This window comes from Drosophila busckii, chromosome 2R (genome assembly GCF_011750605.1).
Source record: "Drosophila busckii strain San Diego stock center, stock number 13000-0081.31 chromosome 2R, ASM1175060v1, whole genome shotgun sequence".
NCBI lineage: Eukaryota > Metazoa > Arthropoda > Insecta > Diptera > Drosophilidae > Drosophila > Drosophila busckii.
Genome location: NC_046605.1, coordinates 12,263,569 through 12,284,908, shown reverse-complemented (window position 1 = coordinate 12,284,908; position 21,340 = coordinate 12,263,569). Strand labels below are relative to the sequence as shown.

The 21,340-nt window shown below is 41.2% G+C and overlaps 10 protein-coding genes, 1 long non-coding RNA gene and 1 other non-coding gene across 15 annotated transcripts; 7 read left to right on the top strand and 5 right to left on the bottom strand.

Annotated features, from left to right (window-relative positions):
- The first annotated feature begins 13 nt into the window (after window positions 1-13).
- Window positions 14-3,750, top strand: LOC108597682 (putative mediator of RNA polymerase II transcription subunit 26). Its single transcript, XM_017984356.1, has 3 exons — window positions 14-809; window positions 1,385-2,323; window positions 2,378-3,750. The coding sequence occupies exons 1-3, from the start codon at window positions 442-444 to the stop codon at window positions 3,381-3,383; spliced, it is 2,313 nt and encodes a 770-aa protein (XP_017839845.1). The 5' UTR covers window positions 14-441; the 3' UTR covers window positions 3,384-3,750.
- A 580-nt stretch (window positions 3,751-4,330) lies between these two features.
- LOC108595061 lies at window positions 4,331-5,428 on the bottom strand. Its single transcript, XM_017980206.1, has one exon. It carries the CDS (start codon window positions 5,378-5,380, stop codon window positions 4,616-4,618), a length of 765 nt encoding a protein of 254 aa, XP_017835695.1. The 5' UTR covers window positions 5,381-5,428; the 3' UTR covers window positions 4,331-4,615.
- A 68-nt stretch (window positions 5,429-5,496) lies between these two features.
- Window positions 5,497-7,462, top strand: LOC108594716 (probable ATP-dependent RNA helicase Dbp45A). The gene is made up of 6 exons (XM_017979855.1): window positions 5,497-5,663; window positions 5,720-6,261; window positions 6,314-6,480; window positions 6,542-6,900; window positions 6,963-7,354; window positions 7,442-7,462. The coding sequence occupies exons 1-6, from the start codon at window positions 5,588-5,590 to the stop codon at window positions 7,460-7,462; spliced, it is 1,557 nt and encodes a 518-aa protein (XP_017835344.1). The 5' UTR covers window positions 5,497-5,587.
- Window positions 7,405-9,673, bottom strand: LOC108597337 (NAD kinase 2, mitochondrial). 4 transcript variants are annotated; one of them, XM_017983841.1, is made up of 6 exons: window positions 9,540-9,673; window positions 8,902-9,148; window positions 8,427-8,667; window positions 8,170-8,376; window positions 7,705-8,107; window positions 7,405-7,646 (listed from the first exon to the last, which is right to left on the bottom strand). In XM_017983841.1, exons 1-6 carry the CDS (start codon window positions 9,577-9,579, stop codon window positions 7,543-7,545), a joined length of 1,242 nt encoding a protein of 413 aa, XP_017839330.1. In that variant the 5' UTR covers window positions 9,580-9,673; the 3' UTR covers window positions 7,405-7,542. The 4 variants fall into 4 exon arrangements, with proteins under 4 accessions (XP_017839330.1, XP_017839332.1, XP_017839333.1 ...); XM_017983843.1 differs by having other exon boundaries at window positions 8,427-8,655; XM_017983844.1 differs by having other exon boundaries at window positions 8,427-8,652.
- On the top strand, window positions 8,643-13,166 carry LOC108597340. The gene is made up of 7 exons (XR_001915081.1): window positions 8,643-8,884; window positions 11,414-11,599; window positions 11,800-11,936; window positions 12,199-12,258; window positions 12,514-12,570; window positions 12,765-12,836; window positions 13,091-13,166. It is a non-coding gene; the product is annotated as an uncharacterized LOC108597340 (long non-coding RNA).
- On the bottom strand, window positions 10,129-11,298 carry LOC108597339 (putative mediator of RNA polymerase II transcription subunit 26). The gene is made up of 3 exons (XM_017983846.1): window positions 11,216-11,298; window positions 10,274-11,163; window positions 10,129-10,211 (listed from the first exon to the last, which is right to left on the bottom strand). The coding sequence occupies exons 1-3, from the start codon at window positions 11,253-11,255 to the stop codon at window positions 10,164-10,166; spliced, it is 978 nt and encodes a 325-aa protein (XP_017839335.1). The 5' UTR covers window positions 11,256-11,298; the 3' UTR covers window positions 10,129-10,163.
- On the top strand, window positions 12,609-12,690 carry LOC117134733. The gene has a single exon (XR_004458810.1). It is a non-coding gene; the product is annotated as a small nucleolar RNA Me28S-Gm3255 (small nucleolar RNA).
- LOC108597338 (cytoplasmic tRNA 2-thiolation protein 1) lies at window positions 13,160-14,344 on the bottom strand. The gene is made up of 3 exons (XM_017983845.1): window positions 14,249-14,344; window positions 14,039-14,196; window positions 13,160-13,985 (listed from the first exon to the last, which is right to left on the bottom strand). The coding sequence occupies exons 1-3, from the start codon at window positions 14,294-14,296 to the stop codon at window positions 13,160-13,162; spliced, it is 1,032 nt and encodes a 343-aa protein (XP_017839334.1). The 5' UTR covers window positions 14,297-14,344.
- Window positions 14,345-14,400: 56 nt separating this feature from the next.
- Window positions 14,401-14,998, top strand: LOC108595867 (replication protein A 14 kDa subunit). The gene is made up of 2 exons (XM_017981158.1): window positions 14,401-14,717; window positions 14,773-14,998. Exons 1-2 carry the CDS (start codon window positions 14,478-14,480, stop codon window positions 14,872-14,874), a joined length of 342 nt encoding a protein of 113 aa, XP_017836647.1. The 5' UTR covers window positions 14,401-14,477; the 3' UTR covers window positions 14,875-14,998.
- A 123-nt stretch (window positions 14,999-15,121) lies between these two features.
- Window positions 15,122-16,406, top strand: LOC108597533 (transmembrane protein 183). The gene is made up of 2 exons (XM_017984133.1): window positions 15,122-15,224; window positions 15,286-16,406. The coding sequence occupies exons 1-2, from the start codon at window positions 15,158-15,160 to the stop codon at window positions 16,173-16,175; spliced, it is 957 nt and encodes a 318-aa protein (XP_017839622.1). The 5' UTR covers window positions 15,122-15,157; the 3' UTR covers window positions 16,176-16,406.
- A 140-nt stretch (window positions 16,407-16,546) lies between these two features.
- On the bottom strand, window positions 16,547-19,754 carry LOC108597532 (sulfhydryl oxidase 1). The gene is made up of 2 exons (XM_017984132.1): window positions 18,194-19,754; window positions 16,547-17,188 (listed from the first exon to the last, which is right to left on the bottom strand). The coding sequence occupies exons 1-2, from the start codon at window positions 19,610-19,612 to the stop codon at window positions 16,703-16,705; spliced, it is 1,905 nt and encodes a 634-aa protein (XP_017839621.1). The 5' UTR covers window positions 19,613-19,754; the 3' UTR covers window positions 16,547-16,702.
- A 452-nt stretch (window positions 19,755-20,206) lies between these two features.
- LOC108595640 (probable palmitoyltransferase ZDHHC24) lies at window positions 20,207-21,336 on the top strand. The gene is made up of 2 exons (XM_017980911.1): window positions 20,207-20,521; window positions 20,577-21,336. The coding sequence occupies exons 1-2, from the start codon at window positions 20,281-20,283 to the stop codon at window positions 21,176-21,178; spliced, it is 843 nt and encodes a 280-aa protein (XP_017836400.1). The 5' UTR covers window positions 20,207-20,280; the 3' UTR covers window positions 21,179-21,336.
- The last annotated feature ends 4 nt before the right edge of the window (window positions 21,337-21,340 follow it).

The window sequence follows — 21,340 nt, the reverse complement described above, 5'->3', positions numbered from 1 at the left end:
AGCAACGTAGGCGGGTAGGCAAACGTAAACAAGCAAGGGAAACAAGAAAAAATAGCAACTGAAATAAGCTGAGAACGTGCAAATTAGAATTTGCTCAAACCTAAGGATAGTAGTGCATTTAAGTACGCGCTTCAAGCTTCAAGTAACGCAAAGGTTTCGAAAATTTCCATGTAACTGCGCGAAGTGCATTAAACATTGAAATTTCATGCGCATTTTGACACCTTTAGCGTATTTTGCGCAAATAAATAAGTTCGAGTTATTGTTGTTGTTGTTGGTGGGTAGCACTCAGAACCTGGTACGCTTGGAGGAGGGAGTGGTAGAGGCAGAGGCACGCATTGGAAAACGCAAACAAGAGCATTAACCAGCTCATACACACACATACACACACACGCTCACAGACACTTAGAAAAAGAAAAAGAACTGCGCCAGCAAACGTAAGAAATGGCCAACACTAACATGATTAACAGCAACAACAACAGCAGTTCCACCTACACTTACAACAACTATAATAGTGTGAGTGCGGATAGTGGTCACAGCAGCGGCAGCAGCGCTGGAGTCGGAGTCACCAGTGCAGGCGGCGGCAAAAATGGCAGCGAAGTGCAAACGCTGCGCGATGTCTGTAATATGTTGAATACAAACAATGGCAGCGGCACAAGCTATATGATACCAACAGGTGGCTGTGCGTATGATCACATTATAGCGCTGATGCGTAATCTCAACTTGGAGGACGACGGCATTGTCTTGAATAACAAAATCAAAGCAATTGAAACGGATTTCTGCAACATTGTTCGCGACGAATCAATGCTATGGTGCGTATAAATTTATATACATATACAATACATATATATGTATTTAAATATTCCTATGTTTGTATGTGTATGCATAGCGTTGTCCATTGATGATTAATACTTATGTTTATATGTATGTAGATAGAGAGTAGAAGAGCTATGCGATATATTAAAAGTTTACATTTTATTTGTAAATTATGTCGCAATTTACTCAGAATTTTGATATATAAAAGAATATGCAAAAATAAAGAGCACTTGATAGGTAAATGCCAAGAGAGTGCAACTGAGTGAGAGAGAGAGAGCGAGGGTGGGAGAGCGCAACACTTTCCCGCCAGTTGGAATAGAAAATAAATTAATTAAAATGCTTGAAGCCGCAAACACACAGAAATATGTTTTAGCGAGACTTTACTGTACACATACTATTTGTTTAATTTAACCACATTGTTTGTAAAACTTATGCACAGCTTATCAAACTAAAGCGTGTGCTCGTGCACTTTAGTACCCTTCACCCCGCACCCAATGTAAACAAATCCATAATACTTATGCACACCTAGTAACAGTTAAAATTATTATTTTTTAATTACTTATATCCATAGTGAATCCATGGAGTATATAAATGACAAAGCGCTGATTGATGGCGAAACGGCATTAAAGTTTGCGCTGCTCTTCTCCTCGCGCAACTTTGATGCATTGGCCATGAAGGAGACGAAAGTGCGCAGTGCCATGCTCAAAATACTGGAGACAAACTACCTAAATGCGGATGCCTATCGTCAACACGATAAGAATCGTCTTTATAACTCCATAACGCTGCTGGGCGAGTATTATCACCGTGTGCGTCTGGCGGATAATGCACCCATTACCATCCTGGGAGATTCGCTGCTCAATCTTTTAACGCGCGAAATAAACGATGTGTCAGTTCTAATGAGCACGCGCCTGGCACGTCTGGTGCTGTCACAAATTACACTCAACGGCGAAATTATGCGCACCCGGCACAAGGCAGAGATCGATCAGGTGCTGTTCCATGTGAGGCTGCATCTTATAAGGCAACCGGCGCTAACGCCGAAAGTGAAGGCAATGCTGCTAATGGTGCTGGATTTGTTCTATAGTCATTTTAAGCATGTGGGCAACGAGCTTGAGGCTATGTATACAACTTACTTGGCCGTGGATGAGGAAGAGGAGGAAGAGCAGGAGCAAGAAGCTGCGCTCAATAATAACAACAACAACAGCAGCAGCAATGGTGGCGAAACGCAAACACATGAGAGCACCGGTTATAGTGATGATGAGCATGCCAGCAGCAGTGCCAACAATTCTGCACAGGAGGCGCCCAAGAAATGGAGTGAACAGGTCTGCGAGGATTCCTTCTGTGACATAGGTTTTGGCGAAACAGAGGAGCAGCAACAGCCATCATATACAGAGACGGCAGACAATTCTTATGACAGTCGGGAGTCGGGGCATTCCGTGCGTCAGGGTAGGCGTGGCTATCAGCCTAGACAAGCGCCGCGTCCTCTTAAGCAAGCACACACACAGCAAGCAGAGTGAGTCTCCTTTATCTTTGGCCATTCCTTCATTCACATTTATTATTTTCGCAGTGAGGACCGCGATGAGACGAAGCCGCTGCCCAGTTGGCGCAAGACGCGCTTCAATCGTCAGCAGGAAGGCGAACAGTCCAATGGGCGCTCGCGTCAGGATCAGCAGCGTCGCTATAGCATTAGCTGCGATGACGATCAGCAAAGCATACGCAGTGAGGGCGGCAATTTGCGACTGTATAGCATACACGATCGTAGAAAGCATTCGCAGGAGCGCTACGAGCGCAATGTGAACAGCAACTACAATAGCATTGTGAACTCCAACTGGGATCAGCGTGATGATCGCAGTGAGCGCAGCTATATAAGCAACTATGAGCGTGGCAACAATTACAAGCGTGGCGGGCGCTACAATAATCGCAATAGCTACGATAAGCCGCCGCGTTTCCAGAAGCAGCAACAGCAGCAGCAGTATCAGCAGCAGCATCATCAACAACAACAACACCACCAACAACAACAACAACAGCAGCAGCAGAAGATACACAGCGAGACCTGGCGTCGGTCTAACAATGCCATCAATTATCCGGATGAGAATTGTGCCTCTAATTGGAATGGTCATGAGGCGGATAGCCGCAGCTCCTCGCGTGCGCGTACCCTGCCTCGTCCGCCCAAATCTCAGATGGACGAGAGAAAGAACTATCGCTACAGTCAAAGTCCCAATCGTGGTGCTGGGCGTAATTTTCCGCGTTACAGCAGCCAGAGCAGTCTGGCCAGCGAAGCGTCAAGCACCTTTGATCGTCGTGCGCAGCTACAGCAGCAACATCCGCATCTCCATCCGCAACAGCATCAGCCACAACGTCATCGTAATTTTACTCGCCGCTCGCAGCCGAACATACATCAACCACAGGAGCAGCAGCAGCAGCAACAGCAGCAGCAGCCGCCGTCGCAGCAGCAGCAGCATCCGGCACAGGCTGGGGAGAACTGGCATGCGCCTGGCCAGGATGAAAGTGAATTGGTGCGCAATGCTCAGCAGACAACAAAGTACATGAATTATTTGTCAGCCAAAAAATGAGTAAAACCAACTAGACCAATAGTAACAAACACAACAACCATAAACAAATCAACAATAATTATAAACATCATCAGATCTAAATGTAGTGATTACAATAAGTACAAGCTCATTATCTACAGCCTTTTTTTTCTTTTAATGCTGCTTATCGCAAAATTGTATATGTAATGTTACTTAATGTCCAATTTCAATGTGCGCTAGAGACTGTTTTCAATCTGTATCTAATATATATATATACGAATCGAGCTCAAATGTTAAACTATGATACCAAGTGCCCGCCTCAAATTTCATTAACAAATTGTCTCAAGTAGCAAAAAAAAATAATTGTAAACTCTTAGCAACAAATAATGCAAATAATGTTAAAGAAAAATTGTAAATATCTTTATTGTAGTCACACACACACACACACATACACACGGATACATTTATACATACACTTACACATATATACACTTATACAAACACCTGCATGTCTTATACATTTTTGTTTAGCAACTAAGTACAAAAGTCATCAACATGAATATAAAAAAAGAAAAAAAAACAAACCAACAAGAAACAAAAAGCTAAATCCTATTTCTATATCTTATTATATATAAATGTATGAATAAAACACTGTTGTTTAACTGTTATACATGCATGTTGCAAGCGTTGTAATTTTTTAGCAAAATTTACATCAGTGAACAGTAACAATAGAAAACATAAAAGCTCTAAGCCTATTTTGTTGCAACAACAAAGTGACTTGGCAAGAAAATTTGAATAAACACTGTTGAATACAAAGTATACACACAAACAAAAACATATTAAGAATAGTCTGTATAATTTAAGTGTAACAGCGTTAAACTATAGTTAAAATATAATATAAATAAAATATTAAAATAGTCTAACAGCAAACATTTTTAATAAACTCAAATATTTACATGTAATATATGTTTCATATTTATAAGTTATCAAGCTCCATATTCCTGGGGGAATTTTTAAAAATCATCAATCTGCGTTGTACTGCATTGACGCTTGTTTCATATCGTGTTCACTCTTAAGAAAACAAATTCTAAATGGTTTTATTATTATATGTAATTTATATAAGCGTTTTTGACAGATTGTATGTGTACAAATAATTATAAAGCTTTACAACAATAAAACTACACAGATACAATTACAATTAGATAAAGACTGAAGCACAGGTCGTGCCCCATAGAGATTACAGTTTAGTATAATATATTCACACAATTAATGAATCAGCGCTCAGCTTGCTCTTTGGGCGTTATTACCAACACCTCATATGTTGAGGAGCTTACCTCCTGATGGCGATACGGCATGTATATCAGTTTATGCGATGGATGGACTTTGCCGAGCAACATCAAGTCATTGTACTTTGCACGAGCTGTATAGAGACCTTCACCTAATTCGCTGTAGCCGGATTTTAGGCCATTGTGTGGTACATTGCCATTCGACGAGGGCTCCCACTTGTAGTCACAATCAGTTACCACCAGCAGCTCGACCGAATTGTTTAGTCGATGAGATCTGCAGTTCCATGCGGCATAGACAGCCTGCAGCTGTGGCACGTAGCTTGCCGGTAGCAAATCATCGGTACCATTATGAGGTAGATAGACCCGCGCCACATAAGTTTCATTTCCATCATGATCCGTGCCGCACTGTATAGCATTTTCTAGTGGTGGCAGTGGTGCTTGTGGCTCATCCAGGTTCAACGGCACCCAGTCAATTTGTTGCCGTTGCGGCTGTATGTCATCCACCTCAGTTCGTTCTGCAAAGTTCAAGTAAATTCGATGAACACGTTCACGATGACAATTGGCCCGACATTGTGGGCAGCTTAGCGACTGATTAAGCCAATGCAGCAGACAGTCCTTATGGAAAACATGACCGCAATGATTTGTTGAATATATTAAATCACTTGCTTTATAAAACTCATTGCATATGCCACATAGCACATTCAGTGAGTCATCTTTCGGTGATATAGATGTTACTTGCTCCTCAGATTCCATTTTTTTAATAGTTGCTCTAACAGTATTTCACCATAAGCTAATAACTTTGTTGATTACGATAACTGAGGTGCATAGGAAAATGAAGAAGAAAACAAAACAAAATATTAACGATTGCAATAACGGTCGACTATCGTTTATTGACACGCCACCACCATAAGTTTTGTTTGCAATTGGCAACTCTAGCGCGCGCACGTTGTGTTTATAAACATGCAGCGGAAGGAGTCCAATCCTTTTCTAAAACTCGGACTGCGGCCTTGGTTGGCCAAGCAGCTGACTAAATTAGGTAAGCTGTTGGCATGTCAATGTCGGCACCATCTCTAATGCTTGACTTGCTCTCAGGTTTAAAAGGCGCAACACCTATTCAAGAAAACTGCGTGCCAGCTATTTTGGCAGGCAGAGATTGCATTGGAGCTGCCAAAACGGGATCCGGCAAAACATTTGCCTTTGCGTTACCTATATTGGAAAAGCTAAGCGAGGAACCCGTTAGTCACTTTGCCCTGGTGCTGACACCTACACATGAGTTAGCCTATCAAATCTCTGAACAGTTCCTGGTGGCCGGACAGGCAATGGGCGTGCGCGTTTGTGTAGTGTCTGGTGGCACGGATCAAATGCTTGAAAGCCAGAAACTGATGCAACGACCACATATAGTGGTGGCTATGCCGGGTCGCTTGGCGGATCATCTGACGGGCTGTGACACATTTTCCTTTGATAATTTAAAGTATTTGGTTGTGGATGAGGCAGATCGAATGCTGAATGGCGATTTCGATGAGAGTCTGAAGATAATCGAGCGATGCCTGCCGAAAACACGTCAGAACTTGTTTTTCTCTGCTACAATGAAGGATTTTATTAAGGAATCCAGCATATTTCCCATTGCACAAGATGTGAGTGAGCATGAAATATATTTAAGTTAAATATAATAAATTCTTCTTACAGTGTCTAGAGTGGTCACAGGATTCGGAAGTGGCTACCGTAGATACACTGGATCAATGCTATTTGCTGTGTGCTGATTATGATCGTGATATGGTGCTTATTGAGGCGCTGCGCAAGTATCGCGAGGACAATGAAAATGCTAGTGTGATGATCTTTACCAATACCAAAAAGTGGGTGAACCTTTCTTTCAAATTTATATACATATTAAATCAACAATTAACATAATTTTAGATACTGTCAGCTGCTCTCGATGACATTAGCCAGCATGGAAATTGAAAATGTTTGCCTGCATGGCTTTATGCGACAAAGAGAACGAGTGGCGGCGCTAAGTCGCTTCAAATCTAATCACATACGCACATTGATAGCCACCGATGTGGCAGCGCGTGGGCTGGACATACCCAGTGTGCAGCTGGTGATGAATCATATGCTCCCACGCACGCCTAAGGAGTACATACATCGAGTGGGACGCACTGCTCGTGCCGGTCGCGCCGGAAAGGCCATATCCATCTTTCGTTTTCCACGCGATCTGGAACTGCTGGCCGCTATAGAGGCGGAGATAAACACAAAGTTAACTGAGCATCCCATTGACCGTATGTCTGGCAATAGCACCTAACAGTATAGCCTTTATTGAATATATTATTTTTATTGTTAGAGCGCATGGTTGAGCGCATTTTTATGCAAGTAAATGTCTCACGTCGCGAGTCCGAGATGCAACTGGATAACAATGATTTTGACGAACGTGCGCAAAATTACAGACGCAAAACTTGGATCATGGAGGGCAAGGATCCAGATAAAATGGAGGCACTGTATCGCAAGAAGCAAAAGGATAAACTGCGTGAAATACGACGCAAGCGCAAGCAACAGCAGGAAGAGGCAGCAGCTAGTGGCGAGGGGCAAGCACTGCTGCAGGATGAGCGCTTCAAGACCGTGGACAATGCGCGCTTTGAAAAGAAATTCAAGCGCAAGCCCAAGACAGAAGAAACTAAAAATGCCCTTAAGAAATCCAGTAACCTGCAAGTTACGAAACAAAAGTTTAAAGCTAAAGTCAAATCAAAAAAATAAATTTGTATATAGTTAATATTTGTATATATTTTAATAACAAATAACTTTTGGGCTTACACTACTAAGCAGTTATTAAATATGTATACGTGATGTAATTTCAAAGTTCAGACGTTTCTCTAGACATAACAATTGTGGCAAGGCACCTTGCTTGGTTGCAGTTAAAAATGATTTCAGTCTAGCGCAATGGTGAGCAGCGCATCCTCAGGATAGTTCTCAAGCAGCACCTTGGCGCCATCATTAAACGGATACGAAATGCTGCCATCAATAACCAAATCTGCGAAGCATAGATTTATGTTAATTACACATTTATTGTTATAGATTAAGCTACTTACTAGCATCAATGCAATGCGATTTGACAAATACGCGCTGCACAAAGTCGCGCGCTTTAAAGGTCTTTGGCGAGGGCCAGACGCCCACGCAGATTTGCTCACGAATGGAGTAGCAGAGCCGCGGATCGTCAGGCGCAAAGAGCAGCGCCTGATTATAGCGCTGAGCTATGTGCTCCACATTCTTGCGCATCTCACGCAGATCGGGCGTATCGCTATTGGGCAATGAGCCAAGTAATGCATCCACATCAGCGCTGGTGATGCGATTGATGCTCGTATGCCAAGAGGTGGAACCAGTGCCGGTGCTAACACATAAGCCAGAGCACTTGGTTTTATTAACCACATCCTCATGGTTCAGCACTAGTTGCAAATGTGAAACGCGCGCCGAAATATGCTCGCCAATGAAGACCTACAAAAGACAGATAGTTCAGTTTGGTACTTTACTTTGCTGCAGTTGCACTGGAAGCTTACCTCATTTAGTGCTAGATAGGGTAAAACACGTTTCATTTTGGCCTTGTACTTGTTGGCCATGTAGTTGTCGAGCAGCTCGGGAGCAGTCTTCACCTGCTCCATTTTGACAGCTGTGTGTCGGAATAGATCAGTCGACTCGGGTATGTTGCCATTATTGCCCAGCAACGTGGTGCGTATGCGTGAGCGATGCACCCACTTGAAGTTGCCCTGTAATAAAAAGTTAGCGAGCGTCGCTTACGGCTGCATCAGCTACTTACGCTTTTAATGCGTGCCACTGCATCAGCTGGATCCTCGGTGTAATGCTTGGGCAGCATAAGGCGTCCCTCCGAATGTTTGGGATCCGAGTTGAAGCCCACAATCGGCGTTTTCTGCTGACTTAGTGCAAACAGCGGACTTGCGCGATTGGCGGACAGCAGAAAGGTGCCATCGCCACCCACAGGCACTATTACATCCGCCCAGCTCATTACATCCTTGCTAAGCGTGCTTCTAAATTCAAGTCTGCTCGTTAAATATAGTCAAACAGCAACAGGGACACATTATGTTGGATGCACGATTTTTTTTTTGTTTTTTTTTGCGATTTTTGGTTATCAGTGTTGTGAAGAGACAGAGCAACAACAAGCCACACACAAACAACAAAACGAAAAACAACAAAATGTTAGCATTATTTTTGGTTTCATTTAACGGTATCGATGTGGAGAATGACGAGTATTTTTTGGTAAGCGCGCTACGCACCTGCTGGAGAGTTTCACCTCGCAGCCAACATTTTGAAAGCTCTGCACGACACGCCGCTCGAAATCCTTGTGCAGATTGTGCAAGTATAGCACCATTTCAACATCGGTGCCACGATCGCGCAGCTTTTGCTCCAGCTGCTCGCGTGACAGCTCCGGATGACGCAGCTGCTCCAGTTCATAGCGCGATAGTTTGGTCACGACTAGCGCACGCTTTAGCTTGAAATTTGCCGGCGCAAAGTTGGCGTACTCTGTGCAAAACAAACAGGTAAACAATTAAAGCTTAAGCCCATTTAAAAGTGCATATACTTTGGCATTTAGATATAATGCGCTTCAGGCGGGCAATCATGCACACTTGTTATCCCAACTGCACGTGCGAACTTAATAATATAGATACGTAGCATTTACTATATGTTTTGACAACATTTTCTAATTAAAAGTCAAGTCAAGATTAGCGCAAATCAAACTAGATTCTTTTACGATTTTAAAATTAAAATTGTACAGCTGATAAGCCCAAACGGAACGAGCTGACTGGCGGCTGGCAGCGCAGTTAGAACGAAGCCAAAAACAAAGTAAACAACAATGAAAGCCTACAAACGGTGTTTATTTCATTTCTTTTTGGCGCTGTATCTTTGTGCTTACCTTTGGCAAATTGCTTTAGCAGCTGCTTGGACTTTAACATACTGTCAATCGTTAATATCGTGTAAATTTAATTGCTTTATTTTTCAACTTGGTTTTAACATAAATATGTATGTTTTTTGCCGTTTAATGATAAAAAAAACTTAAAAATGTTTGCAGATATTCAAATTCTCATCGATTATTGCTATATGTTCTTTGTTTACACTATTCGCGAGCGTCTATGCAGTTATGTATTGACTAATTAAATTCGCTGTAGATTGCAATTATCACACAACTATGTATGAATATGTTTATATATATAATGATGTTAGCTATGCGTTTGCGCTGAGCATTTTATGTCCACGTTCCGCGTCTTTAGAAGATTAACTGATTGATTATAATGTTGTCCGCGCTTGCTTTTACATTCATTTCTCATCGTCATATAACTCTCGTTGTTCTCTTTAGCTCTCTCCCAGCGCGCTCGTCTTATCAGCCAAAAAGAAAATTGTTTTAAAAATATAGGAATACAAATACTCATACTTTATCAGCAGTTGCCATTCACAGCCAGCACAGCTGGGTAGGCGGTCAGTGCTTCTTCTTAAACCTAAAATAAACTGTTGTATGAAAAAACTTCATATTATAATTGTCTTAGAAAAAGTTTTGTCTCTCAGAGTCGGTATTATTCTCAGTGTTGTCCTACAAAATAAAAACAAATTATTTTATTAACATAAGCAATATTAAAATATGAATGTGCATACCTGATTCAATCTTTGCATCAACAGAATCATATTTTTTCTTATCTCGTTTTGGTCCAAAGAGCTGAAGCTGCTACTATTGCCCAAATTTAACAGATCTACGAGCCGCACATTATTATTACCAGAATCATCTTTTTGCTCAAATCTCGAGATCATGGGCACCTGTATTTGCTGATCTGGCAGCTTTAACGGCAGCTGTGCACAACCGTTAAACGAATAGTTATTTGTATTTGCATGTATTTGATTAGCCGAGTTAATCAAGGAAGTTAGCGAATTATACTCCATTTGTGCGCCTTGACCTTGATCAAAATGCGCATTAATATTTGTCACAACCTGCTGCGGTGCTCTCCCTCCTTGGTTGCTAAAATTATTGTAGGCGTTAAGCATGCCTTGCTGTTGATTACGCATGTTCATGTTATAACCTAAGCGGCTATGCACAGATCCTCGCAAGTTGTTATTGTTTTGATTATAACGATTGCGACGTCGTCCGCGACCACGATAATTGTTTGGCACCAGCGGTGCAGAGCCTGCTGGTCTGTTCACATTATTTGGCTGTATGCGCCACTGAGCCGAGTTGGCTGGCATTTGCTCATGGCCATGCGACCCATTATCATCGACCTCATCATAGAGTCGATTAAAATCATTGATCTCAAAATCTATTTGACTCTCGTTCGATTCATATATGGGACTGTCAATAAATGGTGCTTCATCATATTTCTGCGAATTCTCGTTATCCTCATCGTCTTCATACTCCTGTTCATCGTCATTCATCGCGTCTATTTCTTTGTAAGATCGAAGGCGCGCTGCTTGTCGCTTAAAGCCAGATGAGGTAACGCCAGGATACCGCTTGGGTATACTTATTTTCGGTTCAACACATTTATCATAATAATCGTCTACAGGTACAATTATGTAAAATTTTCATAAAAGACTGTAAAGGCAACTCACCAAGCGTCATTATAGCAGACACAGCGTTAAATGAAGTCATCTTGCCTAGTTAAATCGAATTTTAATTCGTCTTTTGCAATGCAGCTTAATGTCACTGTAGAAGAACAGTTAGAATTTTGACGCAGGGCGGCTAAACATTTAACTCATATCGATTATTCGTTCATCATATATCGAGTGATTTTTAGCTTTTTTACTTAGAATCTAGCGCATGTAACAATCAACTTTGGTCACACAATGCTGGATATTCCATGAATATGACTCTGGTCACATTGTAGCATCAACTTTTGTTCTCGTTCAATTTTCCACTACCTTCTCTTTTAAAACGTGACTTTAATGATGACAAGACGTGTTGCTGTTGAATATTCTTGCGAATCATGTAAAATGGTAAGTTGAAGTGTCTCTGATTACAGTAAATAAACAAAAACTGCTTAGATGATGTTTTAATATTACCGCCCCAGTCTGAAAAGATGTGTTGATTGGTTTTCTAAGCTGATAAAAATTACGCATGTAGCAACACGTGCTTTTTTCTCGAAATGTTGATTGAGTGATAAATTAACGAATATACTTTGTTTTCTCAATTGCAGTTGAAAAAGAGGTAACACAAAATGATGAAGCCGAAGAATCGGCTGAGAAAAATTTGAATATTTGAAAAGAAAAAATGGAAAGATGTTTCCACCATGCCCTAACATGAGCTGGCTGCCAACAGCAGAACAATTTTGAGGTTAGTTTCGAGTTTGATTTAAGAATTTTTCAACTTGGATGTTTTGAAAAATGTGTTGATTGAGATTGCAGCGAATATAACTGTGCTTAAGGTGGTCAAAGCCTAAACACAGAACTCAATGCTGCAAAATCAAATTTGTTTAGGGAATCGTATAGCTAAGCCGGCTTATAGTCACGTGGCGTAGTAATGCTTCCTGGAGCTGCACATTTTATTTATTTTTCAATATAAAATTTTAGCTAATGACTTGTATTTTTAATTTAAGGTGAACATTTGAACTGTGGAAGCCACTTTCGATATCGTTATTTGGCTGATTAAGAATTACGTAAGTTTTTAATTATTTATTCAGTATTTATTTGTGTGCGAACACGAGTCGCTGGTGTAAAGAAATATCAACTTTAGCTAGTGCTTTTTACTTGTTCGCAGAATAAAGTGTTTCGCACAAGCATAACCCAAATTTGTTTAACCAATAATTTGCGGTGCATATTTTTTCGTGAAGCCAACAAAACCAACTACATTTTTATATGCTATGATTTTAAATGTACTGTTAACTAATGAAATTATTATTTTTTTTGTTTAGATATTCTAACCAAATGGCATATCAAATTGTGGCACATGGACTATTGCAGCATCAAAGGTAAATTAAGTCTTTCAATATTTTATTTTTGCATTATTGTTTCTCTGATGACACTTTACATTTCTGACACCTCATATGAATCACTGTGATTCCAATTATTTGTAATTATAAGCTGAAATTAATACAATGTACAAAAATTTTAAATTATATGCAAGCCTTATTAACCGCTTTTTTTTACTTGTTTATTTTTGCAGAGTTTAAAGCGATTGAGCGCCAAATGCTGAAGCTTGACTGCAAAGCGAGTCTTAAATGCAATGCAAAATAAGGTTAGTAAACTCAAAGTAATATATATACAATTCTATGTGATGCTACTACAATGATGATCACTTAAACCATTCACAGACACCATATAAAAGCGAAGCGCTGACAAACCGCTTCAATATACTTTTGGAGTTGGCGAGTCTTGCTTAGCCGGTTATGTACCATGGTTAATAAATTGGCGCTGAGTTCAGTGCTTTAAGCGCTTAACTTAATAGTTAACAAGCAAATATATTAATAGCATATTTTTCTATTTTTGCAGCTATACATGTGGTCCTTGGAGCTCAATGGTGTTTGCGTTTAAAAGAATAAAATAAAATGCACATAAATATCAAAAATCGTTTTTTACTATATTTGCACGCTCTCGCAGCGCTAGTTCTTTGTTCTGTTGGGCAATCATGCGATCGCCTTTAGATTTCTTGCCTATGCCCAGCTTGGGTAGTCCTCGGTTGAGTCCTTCCAGAAGCACACATGCCTTGCAAGGCTGTTGTGAGGACACAAAACCACAGCGTTCGCAAATGCCACGCACAGGTTTTTTAACAGTGTCTTTAAACCTTAGCTGTTCGCCAGAGTATATAATGTCCATGATCACCGAAGGTCGCACTTTCTCCAGATCTTTGAGAAAAGCGCGGGCGTGCCCACGATAAGCATTCGGTGCAAAGACGCACTCAGTGGAGAAGTAGACCAGCTTCTTGTAGTGCGCATACATGACAATCTCTTTCTCATAGCTGTACTTCAGCGGCTTTACGCGTGGTATAGAATCCTCGCTACCACCCGTTCTTATATCTGTGCATCGCCTTAATCTTGCCGTATCGCCGCGCAAAATATTCATCAGCACTGTTTCAGCAATGTCATCCGCATTGTGACCGGTGGCAATGCTGTCAACGGCCAAGAGCTTGGCACCTCTGTCTAATGCTTGACGACGAAAAACTCCACAAAACGTGCAGTTGTTGGAGCGACCTATCTGCGCCACAATCCTATCCATAGTCCAGCCATAGAGCTCCTCGTATGAAAGAATTTTAAGCGGCATTTTATAGTCATCGCGATTTTGCTTTACTGTTTCCAGACTGTCATCTCGGTATCCTGTAATGCCCTCATCTATAGACAAGAGTACCAAATCCAGTCCGTAGTCGTGACGTTCATTGAGTAGCTTTAAGCTATAGGATTAAAGATTAAGTTTAACAGCCTGTTGCACATTGACATAACTTACACATGTGCCAGCACAGTAGAGTCCTTGCCACCACTGGCTGCCACAGCCACCTTCTCGCCTCGTCGGAACAACTTGCTGCTACTAATGGTGTGATGAATTTCCGCCTCGAAGGCAGCAAAGAAGCATTCCTTGCACAGGGCATCGCCTGTTTTGGGGCGCTGTATATGTGTCAATATTAATTTATTTATTCCTCGTTTAAAAACAACTTACCTTTAAGGTAGCCTTGTTGCCACATTTTGCCTTGCAATCCACAGGCATGTTTCGAAATAAATTAAAATTGTTTATAAATAAAAAGCATGCGAGTCTAAAAACAGCTGTTGCATATCGATGTCGGAGTTATCGATATAAAATCAGCTATCTTTCGCGCTTTTTTCAGACGTCAAACAGAAGCCGCAATATATTTAATTGTTTGCTAAAATTACAATTACAAGTTCTAAAAATGAATACACCTTTTGAGCCACGCACTTTGGTCAATGGGGGCATGATAAAACAGTTTGCCGGACAATCTGTCAGCATTATGGTACGCGTCGAGAGCGTAGCGGGCACAACACTGCTTGGAAACAGCACCGACAATCAAAAACTGAAGATTAGCTTGCCTAATGAAATATGTGCGGTTCCCGGCGCCTGGGTGGAGGTCATTGGCATAGCCAGCCCGAACGAAGGCATACGCGCCAAGGAGGTAAGAAAAAACTGTAGCCTGTAATGGAGCTTTAGCTAACCCCTTGGATTTTCAGGTTGTGGAATTTGGCGGAGAGGATATTGATTTTGATACGGATAGCTACAATACCATGACACAGTTGTTGAATAATGTAAAGCAGTTTTACCGATATGGATAGATTCAAACTGGAATACGTATGTATATCATTTCCGAAGAAGTCTTGCATAGAAAAGCAGCTTGAAGTACACTGTCGGATGTCATTTTAGTAATTAAGCAATTAATTAGTTATATATTGCATAATAAATGCCTAAAACTTAACAATATTAGTTTAAATAAATAAAATATAAATGCATATTGTTTATCAGAAGGCTTAGTGTTGTTAGACAGCTTGGTACTGGATGACAGTGGGTTGGGAGACAACGCTGGCCATACGGACTTTTGTTTACATGAAATTTTAAGTAATGAGTTCGGATGATGAAAACGAGAAATACATTCAACAAAAACTATATCGCAGTAGGGGAAAATGCGGTAAATAATAAAGAATTGTAAATAAAATGATGTTCTTAAGGTTGTCATTTCCAAATTATAGCCATCTACGCGCGTCAATCGGATGTTTACTTGGAGTTGAAGCATAAGCCTCCTATCTGTGCTAGGCCTCCAGTTGCAAGCGGGGTGGAGATAGATAGCACACTAAATAGCCCAGATATTGGACATGATGTTTGGTATTTGATATCCATGCACATAGATCCAGAGGATGTGCAGACATTTGCGCTCATATGTAAAGGCACCTCAAAACTGGTAAATACGCGTGCGTTCTGGCGTAATCTCTACAGACGGCACTGCTTGCAAGCAGACAAACAAAGCTGCAACTCGGAGCTACCTGCACATTTGCAATTAAAGCTATCGGACAACTGTGATACGAAGGCCTGGCGAGCGCTTGCTGTGGCGGCACTCTATTATTGCTATAAACCGCTAAAGACAAGACTTGAGCTGGGCTACAGCATGGACTGGCTACTGCAGCGCACCTTTGTTGCCTGCTCCCAGCGGCATATGCAGTATGTGTGGCTTACGAGCTATACATTTCGGAATAATAAGCCTGGCTTATTAGTGGATGAAGAGCAGGACGAGCAAGTTGTAAATAGTTGGGAGACACTAGCGGATCACACAGACGCAGCACTAAAATTAACTCCCCAGCAGAGCGCTAGTCCGTATGAAGGCGTCATCCTGTTGCTTATCATTAGTCGTCAGTTTACCCCACTGCCTCTACAGCTGGCGTATGGCCAGCAACAGTCCCATTTTCGCCTGAAGGCCACACGTGAGTTGCTGTGCACGGATATGCGCGCCAAGAACTTGGAGCTGGATTTCAGCGAGCTTAATCAAAGCTATAACAACTTGAGTCTGACTGTAAAATATGCACGCATAGAGACATTTAAAGTGTTGCCCTGGTGGCATCCCGATTTTAAGAGGTTCCTTAAGTGAATAAAAAAATTTATTAATTATTTACAGTGCTTAAGTTGTATTTGATATGTTTGGTGTTGTAATTGGAATGCATTCGGTGTTCTGTTAAGCATTATTTACTGTAGGCTTACACTATTAAGAGCTGTTATATCGTATGTCTACTGTAAATTGTTATCTTTGCTTTGTTCAAGTTGCTTGTAGGCCAACGAGTAGCCAAGATGTTATCTATGTTCGTTGTAGTATAACAAATGTTAAACAATTAAGCTGTCAATATCGTCAATATTTATCGTACAATGTGTAAGCTTGTATATAAACAGCAGCCAATAGTACAATAGGTATTTACATAAATATATGAATGTAATTTTATAAAAGCAATTTTCGTTATTATTATGTTTAAAAATATACAACTGGAAGTTAATAATATATACACACACTTTGCCCTTAAACATATTACTTGAGTTAAATACATACGTACAAAAACATGCAAAAAGATGGTCAGCAATTAAAATTTAACTAATTCGTTTATAACGCTGCAGCTTGTCCTTAGGCTAAACCTTGCCAAGCAGGTCGTGTCCGTAGGGCTTCTTGCGATAGCCACTCTTAAAGGCAAACAGCTTGAATGCCAACACCATCATGATTATGCAGAAGGCATAGAGAAACATGCCCATTTGCATGTCCACATCGCTGAATACATTGGAGATCTGTCGCTTCGCGCGCATCTTCTCGAGCGTATCCTGCAGCAGCTCCTCGTGCTGCAAGCCGTAGCGACTCACAAACTGCGGATTGTGTATGTTTTTGAGAAAACTCAGCACAGCCTCCATATTCCAGTTGTACTCCGAATTGGCAGCCGACGCTGTGCCATGATGACACTGAGCGCAGCTTTCTGCACTGGGAAACTGTTTTTTGGGAAATTCCGCATCCTCGGTGGCATCGCCGGCCAAACGCTGGTTGACCTCATTATGTGCCGCCCAGAGCCAGAGAACTGCTTCGTCTTTTGTAGGCACGCTCCAGATTTTGCGGCGTGCGGCCATTGCCTACAAGTAGTAAATAACATAAAGTAAATATTAGTAAGCAATTGGAGCAGCTTTCTTTGTACAGCTGTTAACAGCGTAAATATGAATTCAATGCAGGCTTCACTTTATTTTTTTGCACATAGTCCGATCTGTTGTGTATCATCATTGCGTAATATTCCGCATAATGCGGCTTTAAGCAGTTTATAAAATAAATAGTATAAGTGACCTCTTAATTTATTTATTTATCAGCATTATGTTTAGGGCTTTGACCCTCCCAGCCATTGCTTGACTTGTTTGTCGGACTTAAAAAATAAATAAATAAATGAACAATAATAATGATGTATATGTTGCTTTATCAGCAACAAAATTGGCAATTACTTAATTAATCATATTTTGAATATACGTTAAACTGACTGATATAAAATTATTTAAACTTATTTTCTGTGCGCAAATTTGATTGATCTTATTGTAATTTAATTTAATTTTAATATCTAAAATTCCATAAACTTATTTTAATTCGTGAGTTTTTGTGTAAGCTTACGATAAATGAAACTTGTTTTTTGGAAATTGACTAGTAGGGAAAGTATTCTTCTTCGTCGACCTATAAATTTACATTTATTATAAGTAAACTGACTACTTTTTGTTGATTAAATTCATCTTTTGTTTAACAATCAAATTTAAAGCACAAAAGTCAGCCCTGTGCTTGTAACATTAGGGGTATTCATAAAACTGATTATTATTTAATATATACAAGTTGCAAAAATAAAGTTATGAATAATTTACTTTGATATACAGCTGAGTAGTTTATGCCCTTAAGTAGGAGCTATATAGTATATTGACAAACTCGTTTGTATTAGACACGTAGCAGTCTAACAAATAAACAAATGATCGTAATAATAAATGATTGCCTATCTAGCGTTGAAAATTTCTCTTATGCGCACCCCGCTCCCCTGTAGATTTCTTGAGGGTCATTGCTAATTTAATAATATAATGGGCTACGAAATGACACGTAGGCCGCTGACTCACCTGGAAGTGTTCGGCGCAGTCTGTGCAGCCAAAGAAATTCTTAATGTAACCATGCATGGCCTGCAGCACCTCCAGAGGATCCTGCGAGTGCTCATTGCCTGCTGCCTGCACGGACATAAAATGGAACAACGTCCAGAGCGAGCAGCTGTAGCCGCGTTTACTTGGACTTGAGCCAATGCAGCCGACAAAATGCCTGGATGAGTAGATCGAGCCTAGCTTGGCTTCCAGCCGCTTGAGCTCCTGTTCAAAGTCTGCGCCTTTGAGCGCCTGGTTAAATTGCACAACATAATCCTTAAGCTGCGAGACGAGCTGACGTCCATTGGTGCCCAACGGATTGTAACGCTGCAGAACGGTAAGGAAACGTTGCAGCGCTAGCAATTGCTCACCCTTTATTTCGTTAACCTTGGACACTTCGTTGTGGAGAATGGTGCGTATGGCCTGCTCCAGATCCGCCTGATACACCAAGTGCTTGTTACGATGCACATAATCTACAATGTCCTTGTTCGTAGCATTGTTTATCTTTGCCTGCTCCCCCTTGCCTAATAGCAGACGTGGACGCGGCGTAAGATGCAAACTGAGTAGCGCATTCTCAATAGCCTTGGCATAGGCAGCGCTGCTTTGCTCACTGACTTCCAGTAATTGCCTGTGATTCTGTCGATTTACCAGCGCCACTTGGTTGCTGTTAATGTCAAGTTGATACTTGGTGGCAACGGCTGCCTCGCTAAAGCGACGCACTTGCACCGCAGGCCAATGCAATAGATGCAGAGCTGTTTCGCTGGCCAGTGTGGAGTTCTCTGGCTCATAGATGAGTGCAATGTGTTCCCGCTGACTGTGCAGACCCTCAAATAATGCGCTGACTGTTTCACCTTCGGCAACGGGCGTAAAGTTTGGCCAGTGTGGATTGTTTGCCGTTTGATTCTCAGCTGCTATCAATGCTGCCAATTGACTGCGTATCTCGTTAATCTTTTGCGACGTCAGACTTTGGCCAAAATTACCGGCAGCTGGCTTATATCCGGGTCCCATATAACGCATTGTGGGATAGCCCATGACTTCGTAGGTGCGACAGATGCCATTGTTCTCCTCAGCAGCGCAATCAATGGCGCTAATTGCGACCACATCCTGCCAGCCATGCAACTCAGCTGCCAGCTCCTTGTAGGTTGGCGCAAAGCGTCTGCAGTGTCCGCAATATGTATTGTAAAACTCCACAAGTGAGCTGCGATTTTGTTCGAGTACGCTGGCATTGAAGTTGGTCGCCGTGAGTCGCACGACCTTGTCGTTGTCATCATATAAACCCAGTTCAGGATTCTCCTGCGGCGATTGCTGCATCATTAGCGTCTCATATCTGCGCAGTGGAACGCCAGCTTGCACGTAATATAGTGCGCTTACAAGTGTGAAGACCACCAGCTGTTGGTTCCACATTATTGTTATTGTTTTTATAGTATTACCGCGTGTCGCACTCCCTCGCTTGCTCTGTGTAGGTGCGTTGTGTGCAATGCAATGAGCAAGACTGATATGGATTGGGTTCTAGCGTAGCATTTGGAATGTTTTACGGTTTCAATATTTTGATTACTTGTTTTGCGCTCTCCGCTTTGCCAACATGTTCTTTAACTTTCGTTAGTGCTGCGCACTTTCAGCCTACCTATTGAGGGCCTGCATTCAAAACAGTGACTGTTCACCTGCGTATCTTACAAGTTGAAATTAGTTTGCAAAAATGCTTATGAAATATTTAATTACTTTAATTATATTAAAAACGAAAAAAGTAACTTTTTGTTTCAAGTAAGCTATAAGCATATATGAAATACATATTTTTTTAATAAAACAATAATTAAAATGTTAATATAAGGGCAGAAAGTAAGCTAATTATTTTAATAGTAGAGCATCCTTTATGCTACAGCAACAAATTACAAATTTTGACCTGATGTTTGAAACATTAGCTGTGACTGGTTGCTATCGATATTTTCTTGTAGGAATTCACGTGATGGTCGCTATTTGGGAACAAAAAGCTGGCAACTCTGCCACTTAGTTGTGTTTACACAAAACCTACTTTAAAATTTTCGAATAATTTAATTTAGTTTAAGTACTCCAAGATGATTTTACGTCCTTTGAGCCGCGTATTTGGGCCACGCTCCAAAGGCGATGTAGCATGCTTTTTGCTTATTGCTATTTTTGTACCGGCCACTTACATATTTCAAGTCACTGTGGTTTTGCCGGAATTGCACACAGTGGGCGGATTTTGGTACACAATATTATGGTTTGCTGGTCTCTTTTTGATATTCAATATCACATCTAATATGCTGGCCTGCATGCTTGTGGATACAACCATCAAGGGCAAGTATATCAAACAATTCCATTATGCCTGCTCCTTCAACTGTTTTAATTGCAGCGCATATATTAAAGCCGCCGTTGGAGCCCGAGAAGCGGCGGCTTTGGCGCAAGTGTGATGATTGTCAGGCGCTTGTGCCGCCCCGCTCGTGGCACTGTGAAACCTGCGATGTTTGCGTGCTCAAGCGAGATCATCATTGCCGCTTCACTGCCTGCTGCATAGGCCACTATAATTATCGTTATTTCTTTTATTTTATGGTTTATCTATGTATTGGCGCCTTGTACTCCAGTATTAATGCCAGCATTTATTTTTGGTACCTACATGCGGATCATTATTGTCGTCTATATTCTCTAGTGGCCATGTTTCTGCCTACAATTTCGCTAACCGTGCACGCCAGCTGGGAAAACTTTTATTTGTTTATATACGAACTGAATCTCGTGGCGTTTGGTATGTCCGCCTTGCTGCTGATATTCCACTCGTCCATCTTTAAGCGTGGCGCCTTAGTGCGTGAGCGTCAAAACCGCAAATACGATTTTGGACTGCGGGGCAATTTTGAAATGGTGCTGGGCAAGCGCATGTACTTGACCTGGCTGTCACCATTTATACGCAGCGATCTGCCACATGATGGAATACATTGGAGCCCACTATCAAAGGCCGAATAATGACGTGCACAATATTCAAGTCTAGTCAGAAACTTAAGTAATCTCATGTAACATTAAAATTTTTGTATTAAGCATTTCATTCCAATGCATTTCAGTCTTATGTATAATCATCAAGTAGCGTACATACACATAAGTGGATGAATAAAAATCAATGTTGTATAA